This window comes from Arvicola amphibius, chromosome 6 (genome assembly GCF_903992535.2).
Source record: "Arvicola amphibius chromosome 6, mArvAmp1.2, whole genome shotgun sequence".
NCBI classification, from domain to species: domain Eukaryota; kingdom Metazoa; phylum Chordata; class Mammalia; order Rodentia; family Cricetidae; genus Arvicola; species Arvicola amphibius.
Genome location: NC_052052.2, coordinates 124,362,839 through 124,385,576, shown reverse-complemented (window position 1 = coordinate 124,385,576; position 22,738 = coordinate 124,362,839). Strand labels below are relative to the sequence as shown.

The 22,738-nt window shown below is 44.2% G+C and overlaps 1 protein-coding gene across 2 annotated transcripts; it reads left to right on the top strand.

The window, feature by feature from the left end:
- The first annotated feature begins 1,603 nt into the window (after positions 1 to 1,603).
- Slc17a4 (solute carrier family 17 member 4) lies at positions 1,604 to 20,953 on the top strand. Of its 2 annotated transcripts, XM_038335393.2 has the most exons (13): positions 1,640 to 1,672; positions 4,785 to 4,889; positions 8,278 to 8,404; positions 10,432 to 10,631; positions 11,650 to 11,883; positions 11,970 to 12,057; positions 12,501 to 12,587; positions 14,685 to 14,803; positions 14,916 to 15,077; positions 16,373 to 16,505; positions 16,581 to 16,728; positions 17,873 to 17,963; positions 19,847 to 20,953. In XM_038335393.2, exons 3-13 carry the CDS (start codon positions 8,314 to 8,316, stop codon positions 19,973 to 19,975), a joined length of 1,482 nt encoding a protein of 493 aa, XP_038191321.1. In that variant the 5' UTR covers positions 1,640 to 1,672; positions 4,785 to 4,889; positions 8,278 to 8,313; the 3' UTR covers positions 19,976 to 20,953. The 2 variants fall into 2 exon arrangements, with proteins under 2 accessions (XP_038191320.1, XP_038191321.1); XM_038335392.2 differs by lacking the exon at positions 4,785 to 4,889 and having other exon boundaries at positions 1,604 to 1,672.
- Positions 20,954 to 22,738: the final 1,785 nt, after the last annotated feature.

Genomic DNA, 22,738 nt, shown 5'->3' with positions numbered 1-22,738 from the left:
GTTTTTATTATAGTAAACCTTCTTAAAATATTCATTTTTCTTTCAAATAAGCTAAGGAATTGAGGGCAGGGGCACTTGACTTCCTAATGAACAGTTTTTATGTTCTTCTGTGGTACCCTGGTTGCCTTGGTGGAAGGACTATCTGCCCTTTATGCCCCCGTTGCTGCTTTGAACACCCCAAAGACCACTTGAAAAGGTAGCATAGCAACCACAGCTGCCAGTTGCTCAAACATAACCCCAACACTCCCTCATACTGTTTCAGAAGTCTTTCACTTGCCAGAGGGGGGAGTGCTCCCCATCACCCAGGACCACAAAAAGGTCGGTGGCTGGCTTCAACAATTCTTTACTTGCGTAAGCCCCTCCCAAGGATACAAGTATGGTTCTTTTGGAGGATGCATCCTTTTCAGGAAGATGGGGCAGACTCCCCTGCTGTATCTTATTTCTCTACATTAGCAATCTGTTTGGTTTACTTTGCCATTCTGCTGGGAGACATCACCCTGATGTGGCACCCAGAGGCCCCAACCCAAGGGAGAACTTCTCTCATGTGGTCTATTCTTACCTGTTTGGTCTTTGTCATTCTAGAGCAGGGGATCTGGTAACAGAAAGAAAGGGTGAGATGGCAGCAGAATGGGAGGATGCCAGCTGCAGCTGTGGAGCAGTAGCACTGGTTACAGTAGAGATGGCAAAGGCAGTGGTGGTGGGTACGGGTGGCAGAGACGATGAGAGCTCTGATGTGCTGAAGACAAGGAATGACGAGTTGACCATTGAAAGAGTTCCAGAGAGCTACCAAAGGGTCTCAGTGACCATGGGGCCATTAGCTGTAAAACCATCTCTGTCAATGGTTCAGTTCCTGAACAACACAGCACCCATCATTGTAGGACCGAGGGTCCCAAGAGCTGCAAAACCAGAAAGTGCTATTGGCTCTATTGTGTCCACTGCTGCTGGAAGTTGGGGAGCATAGTAGCTGCCGAGTGCTAAAACCACTATATTAATCCCAGAGCAGTAAGTGTCTAGCCTGAATATATGTTCAGCCATAAGTACCTGACTTGTAGGCCAATAGCTATGCTGTGTATAAAACTAGTTCTATTAAACATGGGTATGGTAGAAAATGGCCACATAGGAGACAAGATGTAACCCCATCCTTTGAAAATTGTAATACCTCAGAGACCATGGAAGGTGGCAATATCATTAATGAGCTGGTCAGAGTTGACATGATGGCATGGCAGCGAAAGATATGCCACTGTGCTTGACGACTTGAATTCCATTCTTGGGATCAACACGGTGGAAAAAAAGAACCCACTCTTGAAAGTTCTCCTTTGACCTCAACAAGTGCATATTGACCCCCACAGACTTCAATACATAAATAATATACACATAAACGTAAACTGAGACACGACACAAGCAAACTATCAGGATCCTTTGAGAATCAAGGAAGACATAAGTGACTTCAGATGAACTCAAAGTATGAGGAAGATTCAATGAACTTGATCTGCTTATCAATTAAACAATAAAACAAAGTTAAACATTAAATGGTTGAGCCAATAAAAACTTCCAGCTGGTGAGATAAGGGCTACAGGCTCTGGGTAATCATTTACTCCTAAGGGTTAGACAGCTGCACAAAGCCCAGAAACATAATGACTGGAACCAGAACCATGCGCACTGCCTTCCTCAGGTTTGCTTTCAAGTTCTTGCTCTGTTGTTGCTGATTTGGGAATGTGGGTCTTCTTCTGTTGAGATAGTAGGGGGCGAGCAAGACTGTGTTTCTTTGGGGAGATGGTTCTGAAAAGTGAGGCAGAATGCTGCTTTTCCCTGAAACAAATGAGGACCCCGGGAACTCCAGAAGAAGAGGGACGGAGGAAGGGAAGGAGGGAGGGAAGGAGGGAGGAGGGAAGAATGGAGGGAGACAAAAAGAAGGTGGGGGAGGAAAGGGAGAGAAAGGGGGAGGAGGAGAGAGAATATTGGCTGAAGCCACTAGAAATAAATAAATGGCCATTGTAAACTCAGGGTTTACATATCTAAGGGTTATTGATGCTGGAAAATGGAGCAGAGCACTCATGCATTTAACTTGCTTTTGTGAAGAGGAAATAGCATTAGCCAACAGATTGAGGCAATAACGGCTAATGTCTTAAACAATGTTTTTACCAGGCTTCAAAGATCAACTTAACCAAAAAAGAGTGATCAAGGGAATTACACTGGGAAGTGGGCAACAAAACAAATAACACCCCTTATGGCTTTGGACAGTGGTTCAGAGTAAAGAGCCTAGACCGGAAGAAGTTTTGGGAGTTGTGGATGAGAATCATGCCATGTTTCTCACAAGGAGAAAACATTTAGAGTGGAGACCAGCGCTATTACCCCGCCATTCCCACTGCAAGCCAGTACTCGGGCAGGGTGGGAAGCAGGTTAACGCCAATAGCTCAGAAAGAAACAATATTGGTAAGAAAAATCGCTAAGATCCGCTGACCCACCTGCTTTCCCAGCTCTTTGTAATTTCCCTGCCCTAAAAGGAAATAGTTAAGACTGATAAATTTCAAATTTATAGCTCTGCCTTAGCCCACAAGACTGAAGTCTGCTGGGCCGTCTTCCTTTCTGTGTACAGTGCTAAGGAAACCTTCCCCCCATCCCCGTCCCCACAGCTCCATTGGACAGGACTCACTCTTATCTCAAGCCACCTAGAGCCTCCAATGGTTACTGTTCTGCCTGTCGCATCTCCACACCCATCTCTTTACCAAGTCTTACTGGCTCATTTCCAAATCATCTGAATGTGGGCTTTTTCATGGCAGGCAGCTCAGCCCAGCCAGCATCGACTCCACACCCAAGGTGAAAACAATTGCTGCCCAAGGCTGCTGTTCCCAGGCTTTCCACAGGCGTCACACGCTGGCTAAAGTAATCCCAGTCCCTGACCAGGCCTACGGGAGCCTGCATCCTGTGACCACTGCCTATTGCTTTGACTGCTGCTGCCCCCTTGAATCTCCTTTCTCACTCTGTGCGAGCTACGTCAGACTGCCTTCTGCCTCCCAAAGCAAGCCGAAGCTACTTGTTTCTTTTGCTGCCATCCTCGCGTGCAGCTGGACTTCCCTTTCAGCTCAGAGATAGCCACTGGGTAGCAGCAGACTAGGTGGTTAGACTAGGCAAAGCAGACGCCCTGTCTGTCACGGTTAGGCCCTTAATCACTATCCCTCACACTATCCCGCTCCCTTCCCAGCTGTGCCTTTCTTGCTCTTTTTCCCCTGATCACACTGTGCCCTCTCACTCACCAGGGCATGCATCCTGCATGTTGTCCATAGTCCCGTCTCTTTCCCCGCTCATCCTCGTCCCACCCTCAGCCTCTAACTGGCTAATTCACTTATCTCACAAACTCAAGAATGTCCATTTCCAGGCACCCACACTTCTGGTGAAGTATGTACAGAAGGCAGCTTGTGAGAGCCAAGACCTCCAGTCATGCTGGAGAAAGCCATGGAAGCAACACATTCCTTTTAGTCCGCAAATGTTTACTGAATGATCGTGAGCTCTTAGGCCTTGCTTCCCTGGCAGGGTCTGTAAAGCCATAAGAAAATGGGGCCCTGGATTCCATCTTTAGTTCAGTGAGTGGCAGAAGTTTCTGGTCAACCCGTCTCCCTACGGCGTGGCCAAGAGCCAGCACCTCAGTTTAGTTTTTCCAGCAGAATTCTCGGGCTCGACCCACTTGACTCTGCCATCCCATGTTGGTTTGGACTGAGTTGTTTGTCAGTTCATTTCTGAATCCTGATGCAGCCTGGCAGGCTCCCCTGTCTAAACGCAGATGGTGGGAGTCAGGATCCTGTCTGTGACTGCTCATTTTTAGCTGTAGTAGTGACATGTCTGGACATTAGGTGACCTTTGTAGCGACTCTGAAACACAGGGTCATCCTCAACCCAGAACACGCTACACATCTTGAATTTGAACAGATTTCATATTCCCTAGAAGGCAGGTGATGAATGGCTTCACCTCACGAGAAACTTCATCCACCCTTACCTTCCTTTACATCTGCTTGGCCCTTCAACTTCTGTGTTCGTTATCAGGTGGTAAGAAGCCATGTTCAGACTCCATGTAACCCCAGTCTCATAGCTCATAGGCTTGACACAACAGAGAGCCCAAAGTTTCAAACTTTACGTAAGTGAAACTTCTCTATTCCAGGCTGGACCCTGGAGGGAAGGGGCTGTTTGGATAGCCTCATGCCCCCTTCCTTAGTCAGCCACTCCGCTCTCCTCTCATCCTAGCTGAAGCTTCTAACCCTTCCAGGGCGGGACTAGGGCAGCAGAGGCCAATAGGAGGCAGGTGGTGCCTTTTGGCTGGGTGCCTAGCCCCTGCTGCATCTTTAGACCGCCTCACTGGGGACTTCAGGGGTCCTTCCCCTGTCAGTGGTTACTCATGCCTTTTGGTCCTTTCCTCAGCTGTTGAGCATCTGTTAGTCCACTTCTGCTGTGGCCACAGAACAGCTTCTATGCAGGGCTCTTGGGCAGGTTTTAGAAAGCTGGGGCTTTGACTTCTCTCAAGTCATCTACATCTGGTTGACCTGGAATGTGTGGCTCTGTGCCCCAGCAGTTTTGCACCTGCTACCGGGAAGACACCACAGGCATTTAGCGTGGCGTGGGCTTCTTCTCTACTCAGTGTGTATCCATACTTACAGCTTATGCGCTCTGAACTCTCTCTGCCTCTCTACCTTTCTACCTCTCTGCCTTTCTACCTCCACTCTTTCTCTACAACAAGCTCCATTGGGCATACGTGTAACCCTGTAAATGCCTCTCTTTCTCTTTCGTAACATCCAGGTGGCTAAACTGTTCTGCTTGTTCATCACAGTTGGTTTGTGCCCCTGAGCTTGGTTCAGTAACGTCTTCTTCTGAGCCCTCTGAGATGTTCTCTTCCAAGTTCAGGTAGGGCTCATCATCTAGGATTGTTACACACATAGAGAGACACGCAGATACATACACTACATATACACATGAGAATACCATCAGCAAGAACAATTTGCACACCCTGCAGGTTGCAATTACAGGTTTTTTTGTGGTAAATATTTGTTGTTGTTGCTTTAAAATTTTGTTCATTTACATTTATGTTTTATTTGTGTGCGTGTGTTTGTGTGTGTGTGAGCACATGCATGTGTGCACACACTATATAACCTGTGTATAGTACAGGAGGATACCATAAGAGAGCTGTGGTGACCAGAAACCTCCTTGAATTCAGGGGCTCTTCTGAAAGAGTAGCAAGTGCCTTGAACCACTGAGCTGCCACTCCAGACCCTTTCCAATTTGTTTTTAATCACAACGATGTTTCACAAACACTGATTAGACACCAGAGGTGAAATGAAATTCCTGTGTGGCCATTTTGACTTGTCTTGCTTCCCCCTACAGAGATGACAAAACCTATTAGACGAACAGATCTTAATTTTTCTTTCATAACTTTTAGATCTCTTATTTACACATAAAGTATGTGAGGTGTGTCTTTGTGTGAGTTTGGGTTATTTAAATTTAGTTTTCTACAACCTGCTTTTCACCCAACAACTTTATTTGTTCTCTCGTTTTTTTAAATTAGTTTTTCGAGAATGTTGTGCAAGGTGTATTTAGCACATACAATCCTCAGATCCACTCCCCACTTCTCCTCACCCAAGTCTGTATCCTCTCTCTCCCTTCCCAGCAGTTATCAATTGGTCATAGCTCCTCAGCTAAGGGTGGGACTTTGTGCACACCTCCCCTCTCCGTGCTGGGGTTTAGTCTGGCAGAGCTTGCCCAGGTCCTGTGCATGCTGTCACAACTACTGTGAGTTCATATGGGCCTGCTTCCTGCTGTGTCTGGAAGACACTGTATTATTTTCCTGTTGTCATCTGCCTCTCTGGCTCTTGAAACCTTTCCACTTCCTTTTCCATATTAATCCCTGAGTTTGTGAGGAGGGGGCATGATGTGTGTATGCGTATGTGCGTGCATGCATATGTGTGTGTGTGTGTGTTCCATTCAGGGCCAAACATTCTGCGGTCTCTTATTTTCCACATCTTGACAAATTTTGTATCTGTCTTGCTGTAAAAAGTTTTTTGATTAGGGTTATAAGACGTTATAAAATTTATTTCATTGACATATTACATATTAATATATTATAATAATATATATTGCACATATAATTATATATTAAATATATAAATTTATATCTATTAATATATTAAGCCATTAGGAGTTGGTTTAATAATGTGCCCATTCAACAGAATGATAACAGTAGGATCAGTAGGATATATGACCTACCTAGCCACAAGGTCTTGGCTGGTTAATGGTGCCAGGCCTGAATTTCTTCTTGTGGAGTGTGCCTAAATACAAGCAGAAAGTGGTTGGTTATACTCATAATCTTTATGCCACTTTCGTTCTAATGAGCATGTGTGGTGATTCGCATAAGAAGACCCCATAGTTCCAAGCATTTCAATTCTTGATCCCCAGTTGGTGGCACTGTTGGGTAGTGCTATGCCCCAAGTGACTTGGTTTTGCAACTGACTCGGGGCAGTGAGGGAATGAAAAAAATGACAGACACGCGTACAGAAAAGCTAGGATCAAGTAGGGTGTGTGTACTCTGAAGGAGCTGCACCTACTTCTCCTACAACTCAGAACCTTAGTGTCTTCTCATGTACAGCACAAGGAGAAGTTAGCTAGTCTTGGTAGGTGGTCTTTGTAAGCGAGCAGCCTAAGGCTGTAGATATCCAGGAGGAGGAAGCTGCAGTTGCTAGCTAGTTTTTGTATCCATGAGATCAATCATCTATAAACACTGGTACTTGGACCAGATGAAGAAGGCTTTACCAATTTCAAGCTTCTCCCACATGGGGAAAGGATTTGCCATCTCCCATGGGTTTGAGGCCTTGGTCCTTGTATGGCTGTGCCCATGTCAATAATACAGATCCATCCTGGACTTCATTCATTCAGGGCTTCCTCTGCTCCCTGGAGGGTAGGCTTGGAGGGTGTAACCTTGCTGGAGGAAGGATGTTATTGGGGGCAAGACTTCAGGTTTCCAGACCGTATTCTATTTCCAGCTTGTAGTCTTTGCCTGGTGCCTGCAGTTGAAGATGAGAGCCCTCGGCCACCTGCTTCTGTTGCCTTGCCCTCACTGCACTATCATGGATTCCGTCCTCTGGACTTGTATGCTCAAGCACTTTCCTCTATCAGTTCCTGCGGTCATGGTGTTTCATCACAACAATTGAAATTTAATTGATGTAGCATGTCTTTCCTGGCCAGTGGTTTCCTGCTAAGACTGACAATCACCCTTTTCCTCTGGTAGTGTGCATAGAACCTTCCAGTGCTCAGAAATCCAAATCAGGCTCTTTGCAAGATGGAACCACTAAACGGTCTCTCTAGCTCCTCTTTAATCACCTTAAGCATCCTTATGTAACATTATGAGTCTAGTATATTTGGGGAAGTTTCCATCTATCTTCCGTCGGTTACATCAGAGGATTGGCTTAGATGGGCTGCTTCTCTGGATGTTTATCATTTTGAACCTCAAGCTCATAGTAAGTGAAACTTCACCTGTAGTGATTGGCTGTGATCTGTGTGTATCAAAGGAACACGCTACAAGCCTTGAGTTTTCATTAGGGGCTTAGTTCTCAGAATATAGTGTGAATTCAAAACTGCAGTTCGCCATGAATTTTAGAGTCCCTGTTTTTAAACCAGCGGCTGGTGAAAGTGCAGAGATTCTTCAAGTTTGGGGTCTCTGCGGCTTCTGGGTATGTGTTAGGATCTTTCTCATAATTTCATTCCTGTCATGGACCTGGCTTCATCCTTCATAGTCCCTGGGCCACACTCCTGCACCCCTGATGGACCCTGCCTTTATGCCCCACCCCTACGTCACAGAAGAATTAGTACACGACTCTAAGCTTTCATTGTATCCATGGAGGTAGCTCTTTCTAGCTTTGGAACCCTGTGCCTCAAAGAACAACTGTTTGCCATATTTTACCTAACCTAAACATTTATAAGGGACAGTTTTCACCACCCCAGAAAATTTAATCTATTGAAATCTTCCAAATAAAGTTTCAAATTAGTGTTTAAATTTTCATTTACAGTTGTTACAAATACCAGCTTAAGAACAGGGAGCAAACAGATGTAGAAAGAATCTTATATTGATCTAGACAGTCTAGGCTAGTTTCCCATTTCAAAGATACAGCTAGTAAGACTTAGGGTAACTATATCCTTTCCAAGGTCTCACATTTTGTTAGTGACAGCCAAGGACAGGGACCACATCATCTAAGATACAGGATGCTTTCCTATCTGTGTTTGCTCTTACATTCTTTTATTTCAGTAAGTAGATGCTGAACCTTAGGAGGAGAGAGACAAAATGTCTACTGGAGCAGGCATCAAGACGAAAGTGGGAGACAGTTCCAATGACAGCAGTTCAAGCATGACCCAAGAACAATCCTTCAAGAGAGGTAAAAATAACACACAAAGAACTCTGGTTATGAGGAAAACAGGATCTAGGCACCCCAATTTCCTCCTTCTCACTAGTGACCAATAGAGCTAAATAGTGATAAAGCATTTTTACTCCTAATTATTTCATTTCTCATAGGTAATCTCAAAGGATACAGAACAGATAAGAAACCTGTAGCCATCATATGGAAGTGAAAACAAAGACCCAAAACAACTCAAAATAAAACAGCCCACCAAAAGCAAAAACAAACAAATAAAAAACAAAACACACATAAAAACCAGTGGACCAACACACCCCAATCACATCAGAGCAGATTTGAAATAGGAATCTAAGCTTGGCCTTTGACTGTTGGTCTAGGGCTGGGGCCCATTATCCTCTAAATCATCACAGATCACTGTCAAGATGCAAAACTTACAACTTTCCCCTACAAAGCTAACAAGGACAAAATGATAGACATGTACACGAACTACACATTCAACTCAATGACGTATGCTAAATAAAATTATAGTTAACGTAGCAAAGCAAACTGTTTGGTCATTTGAAACAGCCTGTGAAGAAGAGAATATTTTAAGAATACAAAGGAGAGTCAAATGCTAGCAACCGCCATCATTGTGCGGGCGGGGAAAGCTTCCGCTGTCATCAAGGCCCTTATAGGCAGATTCTTTTGCCACCCTGGCAAAGTGCAGGGGCCACGGAGACTTTTAGTAGAGTGTCTGGGATGGAGATCCAGCAGACTGATTTCAAGATTAAAAAAACCATCTGATATAGCCCATGAATATTAAAATAGGAATAGGATTATTTAGTGTGGTTGAAGTGCATGTCACACAAGCAACAATTTAGTGTTTCCACTAAATCCTGATCTAGCGGGAGTGTTCTCCCCACCGTGCTGATGGACAAAAAGAAAATATGATATCAATGTTACAAACAGTAAAAAAGAATTGATTCCCCCCCATGATTTGTATGCAAATGTGTATATATTATCTGTTTGTCTATCATCTATCCAATCAAAGTCAAAGGGAGGAAAATGACAGCACTTGGGAGTTTGACATAGTAGGACCATGAGTTTTAGGCCAGCCTGGGCTGTGAAATGAAACCCTGTATCAACAAGCAAATAAATAAAGACCGTGATAGTAAACTTAATTTAGTTTTAGAAGCAACACAAAGTACTTGATAATGATTGCAGTTTTATGTTGGGGCAGAGACAAGACTTGAGTACATGGGCGAAGCATGGAGAAGATAACCTGACCCCCCTTCCTAATGGGATATGACATGTCTAAACAACAGTGACCAAAATTGCGCTGGAACTTTCGGAAGGAGAAGGGAGGCTTTCCAAAGCTAAACAGTCCTAGACTTAGGCCAAAGGTGCCATCTGTTAACCCTGAATTTAACAAGTGCATCTCCACACACAAGGGTGCAGGGCTGGCTATTTCAGCTTCATCTGCTTTCTGACTGAAGGCTGGAAGCTGTAAACTCAGAGTTTGACCGCAGTGACCACAAGTCACCTCTGGATTTCTCTGCCTCCTGGTTGGGGTCAAACTAAAGTGATTGGACCAGCGGGAAGCTTTGTGCAAGTCTAGAATACAGTAGTAAGGTGAACATGACACACGTCTTCAACCTCGCACCCCTAAACCAGGCTCATAGATTATGTTCACTCTACTTCTCCTTCAAAGCCTGAACAAGCTAAGCATCCTATTGTTAGTTATGAACACACTGATCTCAGCTGTGTAAGCAGGGAATTGGGAGTTATTTTCACCCCACCCCTCACCACACTCATGAGCAGTCCCAGCTATAAACCTGTTCCTGCCCTTGATGGCTCATCCCCCAGCCCTGAAAACCTCATCTCTGAGGCTGGCTCTGCTTCCAAAGGAACTAGCTCTTTGTTTCAGAAGAATGGAGACTCCACAGAATGAACTGGATCTCCTATATTCCTGAGAATCAAACAGATACCAGTCTTTTGCCTCCTTCAGACCTAGAAACCGTAAGAAGAAGACAGGCTGACTGCATGACCTTTGACCCTTTTTCTCCTAGGTTTTTGTTCACTGCGACATGGCCTGGCCTTCATCTTGCAGCTCTGTAATTTTTCGATTTATACCCAACAAATGAATTTGAGCATTGCCATAACAGCCATGGTGAACACCACAGCAGCAACCAGCCAGCCCAACGCTTCCACTGAAAGACCCCCTGGTGACTCCCAAGACTTCTGGAATGAAACAGTACAGGAATCTAAGGTACTGATATGTTTTGTGAGAGTCTCAATTATTTTTTTAAGGGCCATCTTATGAGCAAATGAATTTCCTTTAATATGAGAACATAAAGATTACCTGAAAGGATTTTTATCTCTCTCTATGTAATGCCTGTAATGCCTTGGCTAAGTCAGAATGTATCATGGTTCCTCATTCAGTAAAAATAAATTCTTCTTCTATGCTGATGAAAATCAACCCCAACCAGGCTCATAGATTATGTTCACTTTCTTCCACATAATGCTCAGTATCTCAGCTATGATGTTTTTTCTTTATGAGCTTTTCCTTCTGTCTCTATCTATTATGCATAATATATGCATCTATTATAATATATAAAATATAGTAGTTCATATAGATCATATAAAGATAAATATTATATGTATTTGCCTTTCTGAGACAGAGACTTTATATGTTTGTCTTCAAACTCCTTATCCTCCTGCTTCAGCCTCCAAAGGACATGGATTCCAGGCAAATACCAGCCTGAACTCCTGTAATTTTTTTGTTTGTTTGTTTTTGTTTTTTGAGACAAGGTTTCTCTGTGTAGCCTTGGTGTTTATCCTGGAACTAGCTCTTGTAGACTAGGCTGACCTCGAACTCACAGAGATCCACCTGCCTCTGCTTCCCGAGTGCTGGGATTAAAGGCGTGTGCCACCACTGCCCTACTCTGACTCCTATATTTTAATTGGTCAGTTAATCATGTCAGGGTGATAGAAAAGAATATACTATGCATATACTTAGGTTTTTTCTTTATGAAACTGGTGAATTGAAAGAATTGAACAGTGTTGAAATGAACTGCACATTGCCTTCTGTGTCTCAAGTCTTACAGTGAATAGTCAAACAGCTGAGCCAGATGTGAAGCACAGCTGTAATATCGTGACTTTGGATGTGGGATCAGAAGGACTAAGAGATCAAGGTCATCTTGGGCTGGCTAGAACCCATCTCAAACCAAAATGAAGTGAAACAAGTCACGTATGCAGCCAAACAATGAGTTCTTCTTGTCGCCCAGGCCCCGGTGTATGACTGGACGCCAGAGATCCAGGGTATCCTCCTCAGCTCCCTGAGCTACGGGTCATTCTTAGCTCCGATCCCCACTGGCTATGTGGCTGGAGTATTTGGAGCCAAGTATGTGGTTGGAGCGGGTTTGTTAATTTCTTCAGTGCTGACTCTCTTCATTCCATTGGCGGCTGATACTGGAGTAGCCTTGCTCATTGGCCTTCGGGTCATCCAAGGCATAGCTCAGGTATCAAGATCTTTACCAAGTATAACTGGCAAATATCTATGTTCTAGTATGATCTCATATATCTAAGAATGAATAATTTCCCCCAGGTTATGGTATTAACAGGTCAGTACTCAATATGGGTCAAATGGGCTCCACCACTGGAAAGGAGTCAACTCACCACCATTGCTGGATCAGGTAACTGGTATCTGAATCTCATTTTGTATGCGCTGTCCAAGAGTACTCAGCAATGGACTACTAAGAGAACAAAATCCTTGTATCCTAGTCACCCTGTCTTCATAATCCTTGCTTTGAAGACCTAGACCATCTTTTTGATCAGAATAGCATGTTACCAATGCAGCAAACATTCTTGGATTTTGTATACATTCATTTCTTTTACCCTCATAAGAACCTTATAAATCAGTTAAGTAGTATGTACACAGTGTAAAAAAAAAAATCCAAGACACAAGTAGACTGATAAGTGTCTGGGATCATATGGCTCCTGCGGGAAGGAGCAGGGTTTGTATTGTTGTAGTCTTGATTGAAGCTCCAACCCTCAGTCACCATCACTCAACTCTGTAGGAAGCATATGGATTCCCAAGACCAGCTCTCAGCTACATATCCTTGTATCTTTTGCTCAGGGGCAATGCTTGGGACCTTCCTCGTCCTCATTGCTGGTGGTCTTCTTTGCCAGACCCTCGGATGGCCTTATATCTTCTACATCTTTGGTGAGTTTGTTCATTTTAAAAATCTCAATGTTTCTCTATGACAATGAATGCTGGGTGTTTGGGATGAACATATCTTTGGTCATCTAAATTCCAACAGATAGCATTTATGTAAAGTTGGCAATGTTCAAAATTAGTCATGGTGAAAATCTTGCTGATTTATAAAAGAGAATCCAGATTTTAGTATTCTGGGGGCTGGAGAGATGGCTGAGCAGTTAGGAGTATTTGTTGCTCTTGCAGGGGACCCAGGGTCAGTTCAAAGCACCCACAAGATAGCCCATAACCTTGTGTAACTCCAATTCTAGGGGATCCCATGCCCTCTTCTGACATCCACAGGTGCACACACACATATGCAGACAAAACACTCATGCATATAAAACAAAACAAGTAAATTTCAAAAGACAAACTAGTATGAATTTAATAATTTGGCTATATAGTTGAATAACCTTATGACTTTATGGACATCAGCATTGTTATTGTTTATAAACACTTGGTGGTGGGGGACCAATCCCAGGAGGGACAGCAGCAGGATACCTGAGGCCTTGGCAGGGCAGCGGCAGGTCCCCAAAGGTCTCAAGTTCCTTTGGTGGGTGGAAGATCAAGGTGGGTGAGAGACAGAAAGATATGCCATACAGAGAGAGAGAGTTTGGGTATAGTGTTTATTTAGTGGGTTATGGAGAGGAAAGGGAAGCTGGAAAGAGAGAAGGGGGGAGAAAAAAGGCAGAGAGAAAGAGAGGAAAGGGGTAAAGAGGGATAGAGAGAGGGGGAAGGGGGAGTGAGGCAGTAGTTACTTCTTCAGAAGAGGGATGGGGGCAGAGAGAGAGAGAGAGAGAGAGAGAGAGAGAGAGAGAGAGAGAGAGAGAGAGAGAGAGAGAGAGAGAGAGAGAGAGAATAGGCTGGAGAGGAGGCAGGGGATCTGCTTGTGTGGTGGGGGGAATGGAAAGTTGGGAGTGGTTGGAGCTTATCTCTTAAAGGACAGGTTACCCAGGTGACAGGGAAGGTCAGAAATATAATAACAAGCATACACCTTTCTGGGTTAGGGAGATGGCTCAGTTTGTAAAGTGATTACCATGTAGGCATAAGAAGCTGAGTCTAATTTCCAGAACTCATGTGAAAAATTGGGTATCATGGTGCACATCTGTAATCTTAATACTGGGGAGGCAGAGACAAGTAGGACCCTGGACTTGTTGCCAGCCAGTACATCCTCCTTAGTAAGCCTCAGCCCATTGAAAAGTACTGTCCAACATTGAGGACCCTAAGAGAGACATACATGGATCTACATGGGAAGTAGAAAAAGACAAGATCTCCTGAGTAAATTGGGAGCATGGGGACCATGGGAGAGAATTGAAGGAGAGGGGAGAGGCAGGGAGAGGAGCAGAGAAAAATGTAGTGCTCAATAAAATAAAATAAAAAAGAGAAAAATACTGTCCCAAAACTAGGTGGATTACACCTGAGTGATGGCATTCAAGTTTGATGAGCCACACTGCCACTCAGCAGTGATGATATTGAGTTCTCCAACACTGTGATAAGGAATGTATTTGATTGATGGTGATTAACTTCATTCTACATATAGAAATGGTTTAAGTAATCAGTTGCACATAAAACAAGAAAGATAAATGAAAGGCAAGAAAAGGCTCAGTGGAGAAGCAAACCTTGCAGTCCGGCAGGAGGAGCACCGGCTGGTGCTCAGTTGTGAGGGCACGTGCACTGAGAGCTTGTGTGCATCTTCAGTGTAACACGTGTGTGCTTCAAAGCCTCTGGGAATGCAGCGGTTGGAAGCAGCTGCCGTTCTTCCTGGAGTCCCACGGAGCAGCTGGTGGCCTCTATTCTGTTTCTCTAATCTGCCTTGGATCATGGACAGGGAAGTAAGGCAGCATCTCTTGACACCTCCGCTGACAGCTGCACTAGGGCTTAGGCAAAAGCAAGTTACACAAACAAGACCTAAGTCAAGTGGTGGCGAAGTACCCTCCATGGCAGAGCCATTCAGGATTACAATGTGGGGTGTGAGGGTGAAGTACGTGCACTAGTTATTCTATCGGTCGTAGAAATCATCGAACCAAGGACAGCGTCCACACAGTGCTGACAGCTCTTCTATCGCAGGTGGGATTGGCTGTGCCTGTTGCCTGATCTGGTTTCCTCTCGTATATGATGACCCACAGAATCACCCCTTTATCAGCGCTGCTGAGAAGAGATACATTGGGTGTTCACTGGCTCACGAGGTACATTGAGGAATCTCCCTGTCACTTTCCCTATCCCTGGGCATCTCGGAGGTAGAGCATGGGGTGCTCCTATCTCGTGATGGAGGGGTTAATCACATGCGTTTTCTTTTAGGATTGCTCACCAGGCTGGTCTCTTCCCATTAAAGCCATGGTCAAATCTCTCCCACTTTGGGCTATTGTAGTTTCTTACTTCTGTCAGTATTGGCTGTTATCCACGATGATGGCATACACACCCACATATATCGGCTCTGTACTTCAAGCAAACCTCAGAGACGTGAGTATAAAGAAGGTGTACCCGTTACTGTGTTTCTCTGTGTGATCTCACTCGTGGCCACAGGATGAGGAATTTAAGCCAGGACCCCTCACAGGAAATGCAGCCCGGTAACTTGGAGCCACACTGACCTCAGTGTGGTGCACTGCTTACGTGAGCAGAGGTGTGGCGCCAAATCAGGTTACGGGGTCATAGTTTTAAAAGTCCTATGCAAAAAAAATTCTATACTTAATGAAGTCAGCATTTATAAACAAGATTTTTTCTATTGGCAGCATAAAAATTTTAAAAGGATTAATAAATTCTGTTGTAAATAAGATGTTATTAGACTTCTTTTCCTTCCTTCCTTCCTTCCTTCCTTCCTTCCTTCCTTCCTTCCTCTTTCTTTCTCCCTTCTTTTTCTTCCACCCTCTCTCCCTTCTTTCTTTTTTCCTTCCTTCCTTTCTTCCTTCCTTCCTTCCTTTCTTTCTTTCTTTCTTTCTTTCTTTCTTTCTTTCTTTCTTGATTTTTTTCTTCTTTCTTTCTTGATTTTTTCCCCCTAAGATAGGGATTCACTAAGTATCCTAGGTTAGCATGGAATTTACTATGTAGCTGGCCTCCAAATTCAGGTCTTCTTATTTCTACCTCCTCACTGTAGGATTACAGGCATATACCACCAAGCCTAGTTCAAAATCTTTAAAATAACTATTTCTTTTTTAAATATTTATTTATTTATTATGTATACAATATTCCGTCCGTATGTCTGCAGGCCAGAAGAGGGCCCCAGACATCATTACAGATGGTTGTGAGCCACCATGTGGTTGCCATGAATTGAACTCAGGACCTTTGGAAGAGCAAGCAATGCTCTTAACCTCTGAGCCATCTCTCCAGCCCTAAAATAACTATTTCTAAGTGATCTTTATATATGAAGAGAGCGCTTATCATTTTATTAAAATTATCAAAACCAGGTACAATAGTGCATGCCTTTAATCACAGCACTTAGGAGGTAGAAGCTGTACGATGTGTGTGAGTTTGAGCCAGCCTGCTCTACATAGTGAATCCTGGGTCAGTTAGGACTACATAGTGAGAACTTCTGTCAAAAAAAAAAAAATTAAGAAGATTGAATTATGTGCGCATTTTCCCTCCAGAACTACAGTTTACAACTCTACAGTTTACAGCTCTAGTAACAAAGAATTTAATTTGCACTGGAAGCGATGTGTATAAAATGCAAAGCCACAGACCTGGGTCATCCATTTAGGATCAGTCGGGGCCACAGTGGGGAAGTGCTGCAGCAGCTTGTACTTACCATCTCCAATCTCCAGAGCGGAATCTTGTCGGCCCTGCCATTCGTGTTTGGCTGTGTCTGCATTATCCTGGGGGGACTACTGGCAGATTTTCTCCTCTCCAGGAAAATCCTCCGACTTGTGACTATCAGGAAGCTCTTCACTGCAATAGGTAAGAGCCAAGCTGGATGCTCGGCGACTGTGGGAGCTCTGGAGCCCCCCTTTTATTGTTTTTGTTCTGCTGCAGGGGTCCTTGTCTCATCTGGGATCCTCGTGCCCCTGCCTTGGGTCAGATCTAGCCGCAGCACCACAATGGCCTTCTTGGTTCTGTCGTCTGTCTTCTGCAGCCTCTGTGACTCAGGGGCCCTCATAAACTTCTTAGATATTGCTCCAAGGTAGGGACCCTATTGCCTCATCCTCATAGAAGTTCAGTTCAAGTCCAGGAACCCTTGCCCTGATGCAAAGGTAAAAGATAGTGTATGCATCAGGTCGCAGGGACAGTAACATCAGCGCTACATCTCTGCAGTTCCTGGAAGGGACTCTGGGCTAGTGGGCCATTGTGAATGCAGCCTTTCCTAGCTGAAACAAGAGCAGTCTGTGGTCATGCAGACACCTCACCTGTAAGTCTCTGCTGAAGAATGCAGCAGGTTCATTGGATTGGTTACTGAAAGTTCTCAAGAGATCCCATCATGGAGTCCTATATGGAGCTTAAATAAAGGGGGAAAGGGGTTGAGAGAAATGGCTTAGTTGATAAATACTTGCCAGGCAAGCATGTAGACATGTTCCATCCCCAGAACTCATGCTGCAAAAAATTAAAATAAAACAAAAGAAAATAAAACAAGCCAGGTATGTGCACATGCAATTCCAGTGCTGGGAAGCTGGCAAGAGGTACAGATCCCTGTGGCTTGCTTGCAGTTGGCCTAGCCTACTGGGCAATTTCTATGCTAATGAGAAACAATATTCCAAAAGAAATATGGTCAACAACTGAAGAACGATACCCAAGGTTGTCTTCTGGCCTCCACTTGTAGCGCACATATGTACATGCATACCGGCACACATGTGAACACATATACACCCACAAAAATAAAGGGACAAGACATAGAACCAAAGGAAAGAATCATTATCTCTGGTGTGAGTCATGCCAGAGAGAACTGAGACCAGACATAAAGCTCCCAGGGTCTAATTCAGGCAACAAGACATGTTTTATCTTTACACAATGGGCCCCTGAGACGTGTTGGAGATAGGCTGGTTTAGAGAACAACCATCTCATCCCATGAAGGTCTTTGACACAGGAGGAGGAAACATTTTATCTCGAAACAGGGCTACAAGATTGAGCTCAATAGCAAGAGCCAAGAAGTTGACATGTTAGCATAGACTACCCCTGAAAGGCTGAGCCTGTGGCATAGGAGTATAAGGATCATTAGTTAGCATATGGTGTTCAAGTGTAATATGCACCACCCTAAACCTCCCCAGAGAGAAGCATAGAGATAGGACAGCAGAATGCAAACCTTTGCTTACCTGAGATTTTCCCCTTCCCAGGTACGCTGGCTTTCTCAAAGGACTACTGCAAATCTTTTCTTATATAGCGGGAGCCATAGCTCCTACTGTTGCTGGATTTTTTATTGGTCAGGTAAGATTAAACATTGTAAGAAATATCAGTAAGAGAAACTGAATAGCGGTAGTTAGTAGAAGTCAGTCTAAGGTGCTGTTTAGTTGCTCAGTGAGGAAGAACTCAAAGCTCATGCGTCTGGAGCCCTTAATAAGCCTTCATTCCCAGCTCAGCTTATGGAGGGAAACTCCATATTCTGTGGGTACGGTGTGTGTGAGAATGCTCAGGGTCGTGGGCTATGGTTTGTGAATTCTTTCAGGATGAGCCTTTCAAGTTAAAGTCCTACATCCAGTAATATTCATGGCGTTTCTCCTGCAGTACTGTATGATCATTCAGCATAGTTTGCCTCAAACTGAGGGCTCTCAGGATTTTTGGGAGGTTTTCAGTGTTAACATCTTGAATGCTCTGGGAAAACCAGGATGAGGTGGTTTTCTGGCTAGGAAGCTAACAAGTCTTTGGAAATTGATGAACAAGATGTTTAATGAATGGCAGAGGGGAAAGCTCCCTGCACCTCACACCTGTGCTCCTGAGTGTTCATTAAACGCCTTGCTCGTCTGTCAGAGCAGAAGCTCCCAGGACAAGTGCTGCTGCGATGCTGGTTTTCATTCTGAAGCCTCCATCCCGGAGTTGTGTTGAAGAAGGCCACTTGTTTGTTTCCCAGCCGCCTGGCAGCTCAGACCAAGAATAATCACACAGAAACTATATTATTCAAATCACTGCTTGGCCCATTAGCTCTAGCTTCTTATTGGCTAACACTTACATATAAATTTAACCCATCTCCTTTAATCTGTGTATTGCCACGTGGCTGTGGCTTATTCTGGTGTCTGTCTCTGGTGGGGCTAAATGGCTTCTTTCCTGACTCCTCCTTCTTTCTCCCAGCATTCAGTATAGTTTTCCCCGCCTACCTCTATTCCCTGCATAGGCCCAAGACAGTAATGGTATTCAGTAATGGTAACTACAGCATACAGAGGGGAATCCCACATCAGAGTCACATTTTTACATCATTAAAATAAGCATAGCAATGCGGTGTGTGCTTATAATCCCAGCACTTGGGAGGCCAGTTTGGACTACATTGTCAGACCCTGTTTTACAAACAAATCCCTAAAAGAAGAAAAAAGTAAGAATAAATATATAATTAAACCTGATAACTTGAACATTGCCTAAGAATTATATAGACATACCTTTCACATGGAAAAGGATGTCTGTGAGATTTGTGAAAATCTCACTTCTAATCTTCCTGTGACTTTCTATTAATAGCACAGAAAAAGACAGGAGATTAGCAAAGAATGGACTTTATCAAGTCCCCTTTTGCTTCGAAGCTTTCTAGTCTCTGAAAACACACTGTTAGGGGTTAGGTCATATAGACCTTGTTTCTCTTGCCACTTGACTGACTGATTAGTTCATTCATTTAGTCATTCATTCATTGATTCAAAAAAACTATTAAATGTTAGTGTGTATTATGTCCATGGTTTTAGCAAACAAACACACTAAAGTGTCCCAACCCTATCCCATTAAATCTACATTGAAAAACAAGTGACAGAAAGCTGAAGTAAATTATAGTCGGATTGGTGGTAAGTGCTGAGAGAAGCGGAGAGTGGGAAACAAGACCAATTTAACAACGTGGCCAAAGACAGAATCTTTGAAAAGGTGACTTTAAGCAAGTACTGGAAAGAAGTGAGGGAATGAGTCAAAAGAGTGTCTTATGGGAAATGCTTTCTAGCTGAGGGAAGAGGGACCGATGGCCTAATGTTAGACACACAGCAGTATATTCCAGGAGCAAGATGGGAGTCGTGGAGGTTGGGTTGAGCTAGGAGAAGGAGCATCAAGGTATAGCACCCCAACTTTTCTGAACCAGGGTACAAGAAGTAGACCACCATTGCTAACAAGTAGTTTCCTGCCTCCAGAATCCAGAGCTTGGCTGGAGAAATGTCTTCTTGCTGGCAGCTGCTATTGATGTCATAGGCCTGCTCTTCTACCTCGTCTTCGGCCAAGCAGAGGTACAGGACTGGGCTAAGGAACAGACCCATCTCTGAGAAGAACAAGCAATGTGTGAGATCCTGACACTTCCCTTCAAAGATCTGCTTTTGTGCCTGCTTGGCTGCTAAAGACATCAAACCGAAAGGGGCTTTGTTCCAGGGTCATCTCAGAGATCCTGGCTAGATGATACCAAAGGTACTTCCCCCCACAATTGGAGGTTTCACAGGGGAGGGAAATAATTGATTATCTATAACTATATGCTCCTGGAAGCACAGTTGTGTCTGACTTTCTATGAACCCTCTGTACTTTCGCCTGTTGCCATGGTAAAAGCATCAGGGGTTGGAAGACAATTTGCACCAAAACTGAAAAGGAAGTCAGAAGTACAGGAGTGGTAAGTTGAACCCATGGAAGAGTGGTACCATGAAGTCTGTAAGCTGCCAGCAATAGAGACCTGACAGCCCGGACAACAGAACATCTACAGGTCGAAGTGCTGGGGTAGGAGGCCAGAGTGGACAGTTGCTCTCACATTAAGTGAGAGGGTTAAAGAGCCATTGTGGGTCTTGGTGTGTGCAGAGTGTCTAAGAAAATCAGAATAAAGAACAAGGAAGAGTGAATCTATCATGTAAAAATGAATCAACTTTCTTCAACCAATACCAGAGGAGCAGTAGAATTCAACCATTCTAGAAAGTTTCCTGTCTGTGGATCTTGGCTTTGGATCAAAACCACTTCTAGAACATAAACACCACTCAGGCACTCTCTGGAGTCAACTCTTCCACAGATACCTTCTTTTTGACCACTCTGACCTGGACCTTTCATTGGGATGTGGATCTGTGCAAATCTCTTACGTCTTAGTCTTAGGGAGTAGACACGGGCTTGTGTGACTGATCCCCTCATGTACTGCTTTGCAACATCAGTCTCACAATGACTGCTCCTTGCCTGCTTCTCTGACTCTTGTGGTTTCAGTCACTGTTCAACGGCTCTCATTCAATGTAAAATGCCTTCCTAAAATGTTGGTAGGACCCATGCTTGCTCTAGCTCATTTCTCATGTTTAGAGAGTGTGTATGGTGTTGTATGGTGTTTCTTTGCACTAAGAATCCACACAGACTACAAAAGAGAACATAAACACTCAAACACTAAGTGAATGCTAATGAATATACATCAGTGTGTATGGAGACATGGCAGGCGTCACAGTCATGCGCAGCTTGAAATAACTCACTATCACAGGGGGATAGAGACGGCTTTAATGACAGTATCACAAGCGAGTGTGCAGTGACAGCTGTGGACTATGTAAGAAAGAGGGGCACATCATACTAGAATACATAAGTGCCATGCACTTATTTAAGGGTGAGTGGTGGCCACCACCATTACACAGCATCAATTGAGCTGGTGTTTGAAGGTCACCTGATGTAGGAGGCTGATGGAATGAATGTTCTAGGAAAGACCCTCTAGTAAGGTCCACAGCATTTGCAAAGGCCTGGTGGCAGAGAGAAAAGGCAGGCATGAACACGAGCAGAATTGACTGGGAAGTGACTAAAGAAGAAAGATAGAAAGATCAGGAGTGAATAAGAGAAAACTGGGCGGTGAGGTTATAGAAGTATTGATGTTAAGAACATCCAGAGCATAGTGGACCGAGTGAAGAGTATTGGTCTTTATATTAAAATCAGTGATCATATTTTAATGGAATGGGGGCACAATCATGGTTCCGATTTTTAGTGGTAACACTGGTTAAAAGAATTGGTTAGGAGGTCCCTGTGCAGTTCAGGAGAGTGGTGGTCCATGGTATAGGTGACGGGGTAAGGAGAAATAAGCCAAGTGGATAGCCTGGCCACACTCTAATACCCTAGGGGAGAGTGAATGATGTCCACGGCAACAGTTGCATTTTGGTTTGTTTTTAGGTCAATGGGGATGCTTCTCACACCAACAACTCACACAATGAAGACCACAACAGAAACAGAAACATGGGCACAAAGGTCTGGATGGCACATGTGACATTTGGGGTCCAGTTATGAATTTGCTATTTAAACAAAATTTTCAATGTGGATGAGATTGCCTGGGTAGACAGTATGACATAAAAGAGAAAGTCTATAACTAATCCTTCACGGTCAGCTAGAGGACAGAGAGAGAAAAGAGGAAGGTGGGGGGAAGAACAGAGAGAGGAATGGAGGAAGAAAGGAAGAAAAGTATAGACGGCAAACCAAGAGAATAGTATTAAGATGGAGAAATGGAAAGAATGAATTACAAAAAGGAGCGATCGGTCAGTGTGGCATCAATCTGCAGGGATCTGGCTGATGGGGAGAAAGCAGAGTGAGAAGTCCACTCCTGAGACTTCGGAGGCAAAAGCGAGGGAGGAAGAAAGGTGAGAGGTTCAAAGAAAGTCTGGAGCAAGCTACTGAAAACCCCGGAGGCAGAGCTAGCTGAGAAATCAAAGTGGCATAAACCAAAGCTTCAAGCGTGAACGGAAAGTTCCTGGGAGGGGGGGATGAGGAAGGACCGCTGTGGGCTAAGACCAGCTAGGAAGATAACAGGGGTGGAATGTAGGTGGTCTTGCCTTTTGTCCACATTAGCTAATGAGAAATCCAAGGAGGGCGTCATTCTTGGAATCTTTCTTTCTACTTGAAAGTGCAGAGGGTGCATGAGTGGTTTGTGGGTGAGGTAGAGGCTGCCGTGTTCTTATTTGACAGAAGAGCGACATGGTAGAGATGCCCTGCTGATGGCCAGGCAAGGTCTTTGCCTTCCATGCAACCCTGGAACACCTACACATGCTTCCTCTTCTAGCCCATTCATGATAGTTTCCAATCCCAGAAGGTTCCGGAACCAG